This window comes from Lipotes vexillifer, unplaced genomic scaffold, assembly GCF_000442215.2.
Source record: "Lipotes vexillifer unplaced genomic scaffold, Lipotes_vexillifer_v1.1 scaffold570, whole genome shotgun sequence".
Taxonomy (NCBI): Eukaryota; Metazoa; Chordata; class Mammalia; order Artiodactyla; family Lipotidae; genus Lipotes; species Lipotes vexillifer.
This window is the reverse complement of record NW_006777801.1, coordinates 2,834,665-2,847,068: the sequence shown is the minus strand read 5'-3', so window position 1 is coordinate 2,847,068 and position 12,404 is coordinate 2,834,665. Positions and strand designations below refer to the sequence as shown.

Sequence of the window (12,404 nt, the reverse complement as noted above, 5' to 3'; positions counted from 1 at the left end):
AAAAAGCCTTCCACCTCCGTTGGATAGGTGGTTTTGTACACTTTTTTGAAATATGTAAAAATTATGAAACCTCATCAGTATAATTAAAAGGCCAATTTTTTTTCTGGCAACTGTAAATGAAAACAAATATATGGACTAAACATAGCTCTGTGCTATATCATGGCCATAGTATATTGTAACCTTTGTCTAATCATTGATTTGTGTCACTCTCTTCTGAAGTTTCACAGAAATGAATGAGCTTCATCATCTATGATATGAGTGAAATAATTATGGGAGTGGTAAGAATCATGACTTGAATTCTGTTTTTGGTTGTGTTGCACATAGATACAGTAGTCTGCTCTGTATATTTTTCCCTTTGATAACGTGCTTTCACATTGCTGCAGACATTAGTTACATCCTAGGAAAAAGACTTCCGTAAAATAAAACTAAGGTGTAATTCTTATCCTTCCCTTCATCTCTCCCAGAAATATGACGGAGGGAATTACTTGCCCTAAGCCTTCCTTCATAGAGATATTACTGTACTCTGGAATTTGAGCAAAAACTTAAATTTCCAGGCTTTTTAAAGCACAAATTATGAATAAAAGCTGGGAACGTAAACCAAATTCTTCCCATCGATCCTTATGGACATCCCCCTTCATCTGCAGCTCCCCAGAGCACTGAGCACAGATTAGTGGGGGCAATGCCGTGAACACAGCCTGCTTCTCAGTTCATTCCTCCTCTTCCTCCCAAAGGCTGAAGGCAGGGCCTTTCCAGTCCTCACAACCTGCCCTTCTCCAGTACCTCCTGATGCAGGGATGGAGGCTTTGAGTCCCACGGTGTGGTGATGCAGAGCGCTCATTGTCACTGCCTGGCTTTGTGTAAAGGAAATGCAGTAGGCTTCCTCTGTAGGGTTCTGAAAAAGCTGACTATAGAGAAGTCGTATATGTTTCTACTTGGTCAAGTATTTTCTCACATTTTGTTATCAGAGTACCATTCCAATCTCTTAACTTGCAGTTGTGTGGAAAACTGTTTTGTAATGAAAGATCTTTATTGGGGGATTGAGCAGCATTTAATAAATCTATGTTTGTATTTTGCCTTACATCAACTTTGCTTTTTTTCAGCACTAAGGTTAGGTGCTCGGAAGAAGCCTGCCCCCCTTCATTCATACATATATACATACGTACGTACGTACATACATACGTGTATATAGAGAAAAGTTTAAAGCAAATTGCAGGTTGTACACCACTTAAAGAATAGGAAGGTTGTGTGCCAGAGTCGAGTGTTCTAGCCATTTACCAAAGTATATCTGTTGTATAGAATTTTCACATAAAATTCTAAGTTCTAGGATATCCTTCCATCTTCCTTCATGTCCCTTTATGTTTGGAGGATGGGTTTAACTTACCTTAAATGTGTGTAAATATGTACATAAGTACATAATTTTAATTGAAATAGACCCATGGGATTTCTCTGGTGGTCCAGTGGTTAGGACTCCGTGCTTTCACTGCCAAGGGCCTGGGTTCGATCCCTGGTCAGGGAACTAAGATCCACATGCCGTGTGGTGTGGCCAAAATAAAATAATAAAATGAAATAGACCTAGGAGGACAGATGTCAAAATCTATAATAAGTAATAATAGCACTGTTTTTTACGGGGGCAGGGAGATTGTTATAAAGTTTTCAACTACTGGTGTCTGCTTCTACTCCTTCACATCCATGAAAAACAACTCTAGCACACTATTCCTAGGTCACTGTGAAAGCACCTCATTCTGCTCACCGTGAAACCAGGAGAAACTCCTCTTCCTTTCAGGACGTGGCTCCTATTTTATGATGCTCTCAAATGGCCGCCACCTCAGCCGTCCAGGCCCAGTGCTCTTGCCAGATGCTGTACACTCACCTAAGGCCGGCCGGGATTACTGACAACTGGGGGCAGCACACGGAGAAGGAAAGGGTGACCCTGCTACAGAACACAGCAAAAGGCAAGCCCCAGCCTCCCCAGAAGAGACGGTTGGGTCTAAAGGTCTATTTTGTGGACGGTCTAGGCATACATTTCTTTCACTGAAGAGCAGCCAGAGTAGATTTTGGCAGGCTGCAGCTAACAGTTGTTGTTGAAGAAAGAGCTAGAAATGCCCACTTCCTAATTAATTAGCTACTTACTCGAAAGCACGTTCAAGAGATCTCTCAACTTTCTACAGTACAGGAAGTAACAGTTTGAATATGTTCATTGCAGCAAATTTTGTTAATAGCTATTTAATATTAAAGTGGTGTGTCATCTTCAGAGAGAATTTAAAAATACACATACCTGTTTTTCAGTGCTGTTAATGTAAGCTTTAATGCCTGGCTTTGCATTTGCCCTACAATAAGATTTTATAGAGACAGGACCTAGGCTAAAGTGTGAATGTACCTGCTTCTGTGCCATAGAAAAATAGCAGGGAATATTTCCTTACACAAGTTCACTTTTAATAATTCAACCAAAAACCACAGTTTCTTGCTGCTAACTAGATATGAGATTAAAATTGCCTCACTCATACATTTGAGTTGTTCTCTTTGAATTATCTAAAACCGGGTTACAAAATACCAAGTCCTCTTTGGAGGCAAAGGGCATGTAAATAATTTAAAATTCTGGAAATAATCTTCATAACCTTAATGGCTACCATGTGAAAAATACCCAGAGGTTACTCATCTCTGTCACAGGCTGGGCTGAAAGCTCTGAGGGTCATACTGAGGGCCCCTTTCTCAGATGGGTGGGGGGTTTGTAGGACAGGAAGAGCTAACAGCTTATTCATGGGGCTTTATGTCACTTCCTGACCACCTGCCATCTATCGCCTGCCCACCTTGCCCTTCCCTGGACGTGGTCATGATGTACCTCAGGAGTCCAGACCCGTCCATCGTGGAAGTCCAGGCTCACACTTCCTTTTATTTGGAGGTCACGGAAATGAAAGCGTACTGGTGCCTATTGATTTAGCAGATATGCATACTGGCACACTGATTCCTTTTGTATTAACCTAACTTTTATTCACCTATTAATGAAATCATCAAAATACACTGAGTAGGCACCTACTATGTACACATGTCCTAGTGTTTTTGTATGTTAATCAGTCCGAACTCATACCTGCATCAACCAACATTCTAGCCAGACAGGTAGGTGGCTAGTCAGTCCACAAGAGATCTAACTACTAGTTTTTCTAGTAGCTTTAAAAAAAAGTCTCATTTAATATTAAACAAGAGAGCGTGTCAGGGGCTGGCAGATGGCACCAGAGACATGAGGGGTTTTGCATTTCTCACACACGGTACACCGGTTCCACAGCACGACCTCCACACCCAAAGAGTCACTGGTGGGGGAGAAGAAAATCACTCTCTCCTGTCCATTTTAAAAAAATCTCAAGAAAAAAACCTAAGGTCAGAGCCTTAATCATCCTGTTAGACCTTAACTATACACCAAACCGAGAAGGCAGGCAGCTTCCAAAAACCTTCAGGAAACTGGATTATATCTAATTCCATCTTCCACAAACCCTATTCATGTCATATGTCAAAAAATGTTCATTAATAATTTAAATACTTAAATAACGGTTAAGGTCATCCATTGGATCTGTTCCATTGGGCTCTAGACAGTCTCTCTGAGGACCAGTTAGAAGCTGCAGTGTGACAGGCAGGCCCCCCAGCAAGGCCCGTTTCTTCAAGTGAGGACAGGATTGCTGGCAGCTAGGTTTACCAAAGCAGAAGTGATGAGAACTTCCATGAACTCGGGCAGTCCTACGAACAATGCAAGCGACTTCAGCTTATGTGGTTCGTTACCTGACCTCTTTTTTTAAGGTACCTCTTCCTAATTTTGATCATCCACTTCACGCTCAGTTTGGCAAATTCTGCAGCTTTAAATAATGCCAAGAAGGCCCCACAGAGAAGAGCGATCGTGTTCCAAGGATTGGCGGTGATTATCTGCAGAACAGAAACAAACACAATTTCCTCTGTTGGCTTCCATTTTTTATTTTCAGTGTTATCGTCAAAGAGCCCCTCCAATTATTGAGGGAACAAGAAAAACAACTGGTTTCTAAAACTGCCATAACTCCATACTTTGTCCATAGCTCAGTTTGAGGAGAAAAATACTAATCCCTCCCTATAATAAATTGATCCTGAAAGAAAAAGAAAATTTTTCAAAAAGCTCTGCACAAATAAGGTACTCAGTCCTGAGCTTTAAATTTCTGGCTTAACCCACAATGTGACTGACCTTGCTTTGAGACACATCTCCTCCCAACTATACACCCCATCTGTACAGTCAGTTCCTGTTTGCTTCCCATCTCAGTGACTCTCACCTCCCCTCCCATCCAGTCCAGCGACTGCCTGTCCTCCACTCACCTCATGGACTCCTGCCTGCAGATGGGCCCCTCCAATTTGCCCTGCCCGGGACGCTTTCCTCCCACCTTGAGTTACTAATCCTTCCAGGCCCCTCACAGCTTCCTCTGACCACTGAGCCAAAACCCTCTCGACTTGAGCAGAGAGATTTATCCTACAAACCCCTCTGGCAGGTCCTTACTGTCTGGAATTACTTCCTTTACAGCCCAGATGGTCTTCTCACTGACTGTGCAACTCCTTCAGGCCGAGGTCATGGCTTGTCTGAGTTCCCCGCTTGATAAACACACAGTTCTTCTTTAAGACCCAGTTCAGCAGGGTGACCTCAGGCTCACTTACGAAAGATACACCACCACCACCACCATTTAGGACAGTTGTGAAGCTGAGGGACGATGCAAGTCAGTCGGCCTCGAGCTCAGGGCTTTACTTGGCCCATAATAGGACTTCATACTGAACACAGTAGGTTAAAAAACGTTGGATCACACATTTTACGTGTGGAGCCGAAGGCGCTAATTTTTCCACGTGGAGTCTTGATTCAGGGAGTCTGCACATGCCTACGTGTCCACGGCCCAGCCAGGCCACGACTAACAGCGGTGATGGGATCATGGGGCATATCCACATCACAGAGACCCCTCCCTGTTTGAGCCTCAGGTTTGAAATGTCTTCCCCCAACCCACGAGCACATCAGGACATTTTGTGATGATCTAAACAACAAACAGTATCAGATCTGGGACTGGCTCTGGTAAATGGCGTCTCATGAATGTTCTTTTGGCAAAGCTGTCCCATCACCCCTCCCCTTCTGAGACGGTGAGTCTGGGATCTGGCATTAATTGATGCTCTCTTAATTTCTGATTAGTACCTTTCTGCTCTGATTTACGACAAATAAAAAATGACTCTCATCCTACAGAGAACCAATAAAGAAGAATGGCTTCCAACAGCAGTAATCTAGATTATTAGCGTAATGCTTTCTACTTAGTTCATTCACTGTCACTATTCAGTGGCTACGCTGGACTAAGCACCATGCTGGACACCAGATAAACGGTGAACAAAGACGAAGCCCTCACATTCACAGCGACAACAGTCCAGGGTTAAAGATGAGATCAATTAAACACAAATGATATAGAAAATGAATGTCATAAGTACAAAAGACACAGAAATCTGCGCTATGACAGAAGATGAGGACGGCCTGCAAGGATGCACCAAAATGCCTCGGGGTGGGAAGTTCCCTCTCAAGATCGGAGATAATACTCACGTCTTGGACTTTCTGGATGAAAGGATCTTTCCATTCAAAGACCACAAAAAACAACTGAGCGCTTTTTTCGGCCGCTGGCCTCTGGTCAATGTAGTTAACCACGCTGGTCTAGGTAGAGAGGAGAGAAAACAGTGTTACACCGCTTCTGCGTCCCTTCCTGGCCAGAGCCACAGGGAAGGAGAGGGCAGTTAGCGGAGCTGAGACCTCGGCTCTCCTCGCATCATCTTTTGGAGGGAGAGAGCCAAAAACCTCCTCTACACGATATCCCAAGACTGGTCCCAGAGCCAAGGCTTTACGTTGGTTTCCATCATTCTTTGAGGAAACGGACAGGATCTGGGGTGCACAATAGGTGCTTTGGATTGTCACTGAAATCTGTCGCTAGGTATCTGTACCTGATTAAACCATTTTCAAAGTACTGTGTAAGACTCACAACTAAAAGCCATAAAAATCCCAAATGTCAAAATACTTGACCTGAAGAGCTGAGTATTTCAACCCTTCCAGTCTGCAGGGACCAAGTATACAGCCTCGCAGTTCTGCCCAGCTGAGCACTCCCTGGAAACACACGGTGAGCAGGCGTGCTTGGTGAGGCCTGCTTACAGCTTCTGCAGGGGCTGCGAGCTGAAATGGAGAGCAGACGGGTTCCAGAGCCTGGCTGGGCCGTCATCTGGTCTGAGCCTCTGCTTTGCTCTCATAAAATGGGGGGACAAAATGCCATTTTGGGGGACATTTTTTGTCTTCTGAGTTGTAGAGAGGCTCTCATGAAACAACACACAGGAAAAGCACTTTAAACTTTAAAACATGATACAAAAACATTAAAAAATTTTTTTAATTTTTGTTCAAAAGAGTTCACATACCCCACCAAAGACTTCCAATGCAGATGATGCTGAGAGGCACACAAACATTCTACAGTGCACAGGCTCACGGGGGTCTGGCCCGCCGGTTTCAGATCACAGCTGGAGCTACCAGGAGAGCCGGGGTTAGCCTGGGGAGACCTAACTGTAAGGCGAACACACTGAGTCTCCCTTTCTCCGCTGATTTGGGGGCCAGATGAGAAAGAACTTGGAGTTCTTGGAGAGAAGTGTGGCGTAAAAGTCCAGGAGATGACAGTTATCTTACAAAATATGAATAAGGACCTACTGCCAGGGGGTCGTTGCCTAAAGCAGGAAAAAAGCCCTATCCCTCTGAAGAAAACTGGCTTCAAGCCGTTCCCAAAGGCCTCCAATCTGGAATCGTCCTAGGAGCGCGGCGTGGGGAGGGGCAGACCCGGATGAGAGCCCGGCTTCCATCCACCCTGTCGGTTGGAGAGGGTCCTTCTCCAAGCCAGCCCCTTCCTAAAGCTGCCCCTCGGAGTCCAGCCCAAATGGAAAACCTCCAAGGAGGAGGAGGGGATGCGAGAACAGAGCTGTCTCCTCGCTGCCTCTGCAGGCACCCAGCCACCGACACTCGGGATGGCCAGGCCCTGGGCAGGGATGCTGGCAGGATGGCAGCACCCCTGCAGAGGTGGAAGCCCCACAGGCAGGGGTGCGGCCTTGCTTTGGGTGGTGACTGCCTACCAGCCCTGCTGAGGCAATCAAAATGTCCCATCCCTCCATCTCTCCACCCCCGGTGCCACGCCTTTTTCCAACGTCCTCTCCAGCTGCCCCCAGGATCACGGCCTATCTCCTGGCCCCAGGTCAGGGGGCTGAAAGCTTTTTGATCACGCTTCCCATTAGTAAAGAATTCTGAGCACGTGCCAACACATTTATAACTTTCTTAGAAGTGACATAACATTACTATTACCGTTCTAATGTTACATGCATTTTAAAACATTCAAAAATAGAGAAAGGATGAGGTTTTAAAAATTAATACAGAAAGAGGGGCTTCCCTGGTGGCACAGTGGTTAAGAATCCGCCTGCCAACTCAGGGGACACAGGTTCGAGCCCTGGTCCGGGATGATCCCACATGTCAGACAGCCACTAAGCCTGTGCGCCACAACTACTGAGCCTGTGCTCTAGAGCCCGTGAGCCACAACTACTGAAGCCTGTGTGCCTCAACTACTGAGCCCGTGTGCCTCAACTACTGAAGCCCGCGCGCCTAGAGCCCGTGCTCTGCAACGAGAAGCCACTGCAATGAGAAGCCCACACACTGCAACGAAGAGTAGCCCCCGCTCGCAGCAACTAGAGAAAGCCTGCACCCAGCAACAAAGACCCGATGCAGCCAAAAATAATTAATTAAAAAAAATTAATACGAAAAGAAAGCTAGTATTTTCCTCCTACGTCCAATGCATCACCATGCACCCCACACTCCAGAGGCTACCATATCCAGTCTCTGCCCTGCCAATAGTCAACTTTTTTATGCAGCCGCCAGCCTCTCAGAGCGCGGTGGGGGAGTAGAGCAGAACTAAAAACAGGCATCAGATTGAGCCACGTGAGACGCCACTCTGTAAAACGCTCTGCCGTGTGCACTGTTGAGGGCTGCAGCGACAAAGGGAAAGGGCCTGGGGTGTGCCCTGCCTGCATTAGAACATGCAGACTCCCGGGTACCAGCTCCGCTCTCATCCTGGCGAAGGCCGCCTCACCCCAAAGACCCTGTGCACCGGTCACCCCCTCTGCGAAGCCTCCCTTCACCCTGCACTCAAGGGTGGAGTCAGTGGCCATGCGAAGCGAGCCCAGCGCCACCTACCTCCTGCCGGAACTCCACTGCCTCCCGCCCGTCCTCCTCCTCAGTCTTCACCAGGGACATCTTGACCCAGGTGCGGAAGCCTCCCGAGAACTTCCAGCCGGAATAGGCGCTCTCGCAGGCCTGCATGAAGCCTACCCTGTCTGGGCTTGGAGGGCAGAGAAGAAAGGTCCACGTTAATCAGGCGGGATTCGAACGTGGCCAGGCTCAAACTCCAGCCCCTACGTCAAGCCGGTTTCTCTGCTGGTACCACCAGGATGCTCCCACTGCCCACTCCCCACTTCCTCAAAGGCCTGCTTTTTGGCTTCCAGACGGAGGGGGAGCTGTCAGCTGCCTCAAGTCACGAGCACGGTCGCTGAGGCTCCCGGCAGGAGAAGCTTTCCCCACTCCCACCCACCCACCCACCCACCCCCAGCATCTGCTCCCAGAGCAGCCGGCACCGCATTCTGCAGACGCGCCCCTAGCGCCTTGGAGAAATCTGGGTTTCAGCAGCCCTGGGGTGCCCTCACTGGCCCTCAGCCTCCCTGAAGACCCAGAGAAGGGAAGAGGCTTCCCCAGGGAGCTCTCAGCCAGGCAGGACACCACAACACCCACTCAGGACGGTGCAGACGTGGCAGGATCATAACGCGTGCACAGGCAAGTGGCAACCGCATGGCGGTACTGAGGACCCACACGAGAGGAGCAGAAAGGGGCTGGGCAGGCAGGGGACACAGCCAGCTTCAAGCAGGGAAGGGAGAGGGAACTCTAGGTGGCAGAAGGTGCCGAGGAGGAGGCCCCGGGCTCCAAGATGGGCAGGATTGGGGCACTGGGGTGTGAACTGCGGTGGCAGCTCAGAACCTTGTCAGCTGGGGGAGCGGCCACCTCTCTGCCCTAGCTGCCGCCCAGCTTCCTTGAAATGGAGCCCCAGGGCCACGCAGGACCTGGAGGGACTGAGTCACCCTCGCTCAGGCCCGTGCCGAAAGCGCTCCCACGGCCCACGACACGAGCACCCTGGGCCCCAGAGGTGCCACCACCCACGAACAGGAAATTTCATCCTCCTGTTAGAAACGCGTGGCAAACAGGCACTGAGCCCTCACGCAGGGCTGGACCCAGTTCCAGGACAGTTCCAGGACACTGTGGGGAGCCAGGCCCAGGGGAGGGGCTGCCCTCCAGGGGACTCACAAAACCCCGTCCTCAGCAGCCCCAGCCAGGAGCGGTGGGCCCCACCAACCTCCCTCCAGGACTCAACCAGCGCTGCGTTCTGGAACCCCCTACACCGGGCTCGCCTGACCTTGTGGAGAGGCCCTCCTCCAGGCCAGTGGCTCATCCACAGCCCTGCTTCCCTGCACCCTCTGCCCCAGCCTAGGGATGGGCACGGCCGGAATGAGAGAATGAGTGTCGAGCAAGCCCGCCCTGAGCTCTAAAAGCCACCTTTGCAGGAACTCCTGGAAAGAAGAGAAGAGGAGGTAATCGATGGCGCTGAAGTCCTCGCTGCTCTGGTTCAGGCGGAACTGCAGGAAGACCAGCTCCCGCTTCTTCACCTCCCGGGGCCCTTGCACAATCAGGGCGGATTTCTGCAGAGACAAAAGCCAGAGCCTCAGCCGGGAGAGCCGCGTGGGTGCTCCTGACCTCGCCTCGGGCACACAGGCCTCCTCACCCCACCCCACGCCCAGGAACAGCGTCTGGACCAGGCCTGACAGCAACCTGTCCTCCCGCCAGGAGCCTCACTGGCTGGCAGTGCTGGGGAAGCTCTTTATTTAGAAAGGGTACTAACTTCCATCTGGTATAGGTACAAGTGTTTTTTTCCAGTTTGTCACTTGCCCATTAACTCTGTTCTAATGCCACTTGTTATATGAAGCTCTAAAGGTGATGTAGTGAACTCTGTCAATGTTCTTCACAGCTTCTAGATTTTGCTTGCTAAGGGAAACCAAAATTATATCAATATTCTCCTGTATTTCTTCACAGCACTTTTAAAAAACTTTACATTTAGATACACAATATGCCTGCCTTTCAGTTTTGTCTATGGCAAGAAATAGGGATCTCTCACTACCCAAACAGTGGGCAGACGCAGGTTTGACCCCTGAATGTTTACTCATTCTGGTATCTGACTGGGCAGGTCCCCTCCACATCACTCCCCACCCCATCCCCAAACCTGGCAGGGTTATTCTGTATACATGCTCTTTTTTTAAAATAAATTTATTTTTATTTTTGGCTGCGTTGGGTCTTTGTTGCTGCGCACGGGCTTTCTCTAGTTGCAGCGAGCAGGGGCTACCCTTCATTGTGGTGCGCAGGCTTTTCACTGTAGTGGCTTCTCTTGTTGCAGAGCACGGGCTCCAGGCTTGCAGGCTCAGTAGTTGTGGCTCACGGGCTCTAGAGCGCAGGCTCAGCAGTTGTGGCACACGGGCTTAGCTGCTCCGCATCATGTGGGATCTTCCTGGACCAGGGCTCGAACCCGTGCCCCCGCATTGGCAGGTGGATTCTTAACCACTGCGCCACCAGGGAAGTCCCTACATGCTCTTCTAAATGTACTTTAAAACCAGCTTGTTAAGTTCCATGAAAAAATTCAACTGGGACTTTTAACTGTGATGATACTGGATTTACAGATTAACTGGGGAGAAACATCTTTACATCTACTTTTATAAATACTCTACCGAGATTTGAAAAGAGTATTCTGACAGGTACAGTGTTACAACATGCACTTACTCTAAGTTTATTAATTGTGCCAATTCAATTCTCACTTCTTATCCTTACTACTTTCTGTCTGTCTGAACTGTGAATTTGAGAGAGGTGTTAGTAACACTCTAAGGTGATAGTATTTTTTATTTCTAACAGGTTTTGCCCGAGGAATACAAAGGGTATGCTGTTTTGCACATAAAAATTTATGGCTGTTAAGTCTTAGTGGGGAGAAGTGGAGTTTGAACCTCTTGTCCACGTAAACAGCCGTCTTTTAACCCTTTGCATCTGGAATTCCATTTTAACTGACAGTAAAACTGCCACTCCACTTCTGGTTATGGCTGCCTTTTCCCAAGAGATCTCTGTCCATCTGTTTATTTTCAACCTTTCCATGACAGATTAAGGGGCAGCAGAGAATGCTAACTGTCCCCAATTTCCATTATCCACTTCCTCCTGCAGAACCAGTGCTGCCTCCCCAGTTGCAGGTTTTAGCAGGATATAGTCGCACACTGGAGGTGCATTTCTGGCCTCAGATGTGGCCATGGGACGAAGTTCCTGGAATGAGCACAAAAGTGACTCACACAATCCCACGCCAGGCCCTTAGCGGGGAACTGCCCGCCCTCCACTGCTCACCTTCCCGAGATCGGGCAGTGCACACGCACGTGCTGGTGGGTCAGCACTGACCCCGAGGACTGAGACGGCGCCCAGGGATGGCAGAGTGACAGACAGAAGCCCTCACTGGCCATCCTGCGAGGCAGCACTGTCCGCACACACAGACGTCCCCCAAGAAACAAGCAGCCCTCTCTTATCTCAGCGGCTGTGTTTGTCTGGAGTGTTTGCTTTTGTACAGGAGCTTAGCCTGTACTCTGACCAACATAAGTTGTTTTCCAGAACTGGAGTGCTGAGGGGACAACCACCTGAAGATAAGGCATCAACTTCACATTCGGACACCGGGAATATGGCAGGTGGTGAGGAAACAGACATGGGTCCTACAGGCTGGAAAGGCGGTGACCCTAATTGCGCCAGAGCAAGGCATTTGGTAAAAACTAACGAGATTTAATTGAGGGTACAAGAGGTAGAGACTAGAAAATAAATGAGAATCTGAAGATTGATGAAGCAGGACCAGAGGAGCCCCTTGGCTGGGATGCTTTCCCGTGGACTCAACAGGATATAAACAGCCAGAAGCTCACGTTTCTGCAGACATCTCACTGCAAATAAAGGGGCTGCGGGCAGCAGAAGGATAAGGACTGTTCAGCCCCCCAACCTATACAGCCCAAAGCCGCGGGGCCCAGGGAGGGCCTGTTTTCTCGTGTCCACTCCAGAGGATGGGCCCAGAGGATCACAGCCAAGGCAGGCTCTCCCAGTGGACAAGGCCAGGGCAATCCAGGACACAGGAGTCTCTGCCAAGGTGCAGGCCCTGCCACCCGCCTCTGCCTTCCTCCTGGGGGCCGAGGCAGGACACCTCACAGGTCCCACCCAAGGGGCTCCATCAGGCTTCGGGGGCGGCTATGCTTCCCGCTCT

At 49.1% G+C, this 12,404-nt stretch overlaps 1 protein-coding gene across 1 annotated transcript in view; it reads right to left on the bottom strand.

The window, feature by feature from the left end:
• Window positions 1–3,166: 3,166 nt before the first annotated feature.
• Window positions 3,167–12,404, bottom strand: part of PACC1 (proton activated chloride channel 1) — a 40,007-nt gene continuing 30,769 nt past the window's right edge. The window contains exons 5-8 of the mRNA XM_007451311.1: window positions 9,641–9,783; window positions 8,234–8,378; window positions 5,573–5,680; window positions 3,167–3,909 (exon numbers count right to left, since the gene is read on the bottom strand). Coding sequence (XP_007451373.1) covers window positions 3,748–3,909; window positions 5,573–5,680; window positions 8,234–8,378; window positions 9,641–9,783 — 558 coding nt within the window. The 3' untranslated portion in view covers window positions 3,167–3,747. The remainder of the gene's footprint in view (window positions 3,910–5,572; window positions 5,681–8,233; window positions 8,379–9,640; window positions 9,784–12,404) is intronic.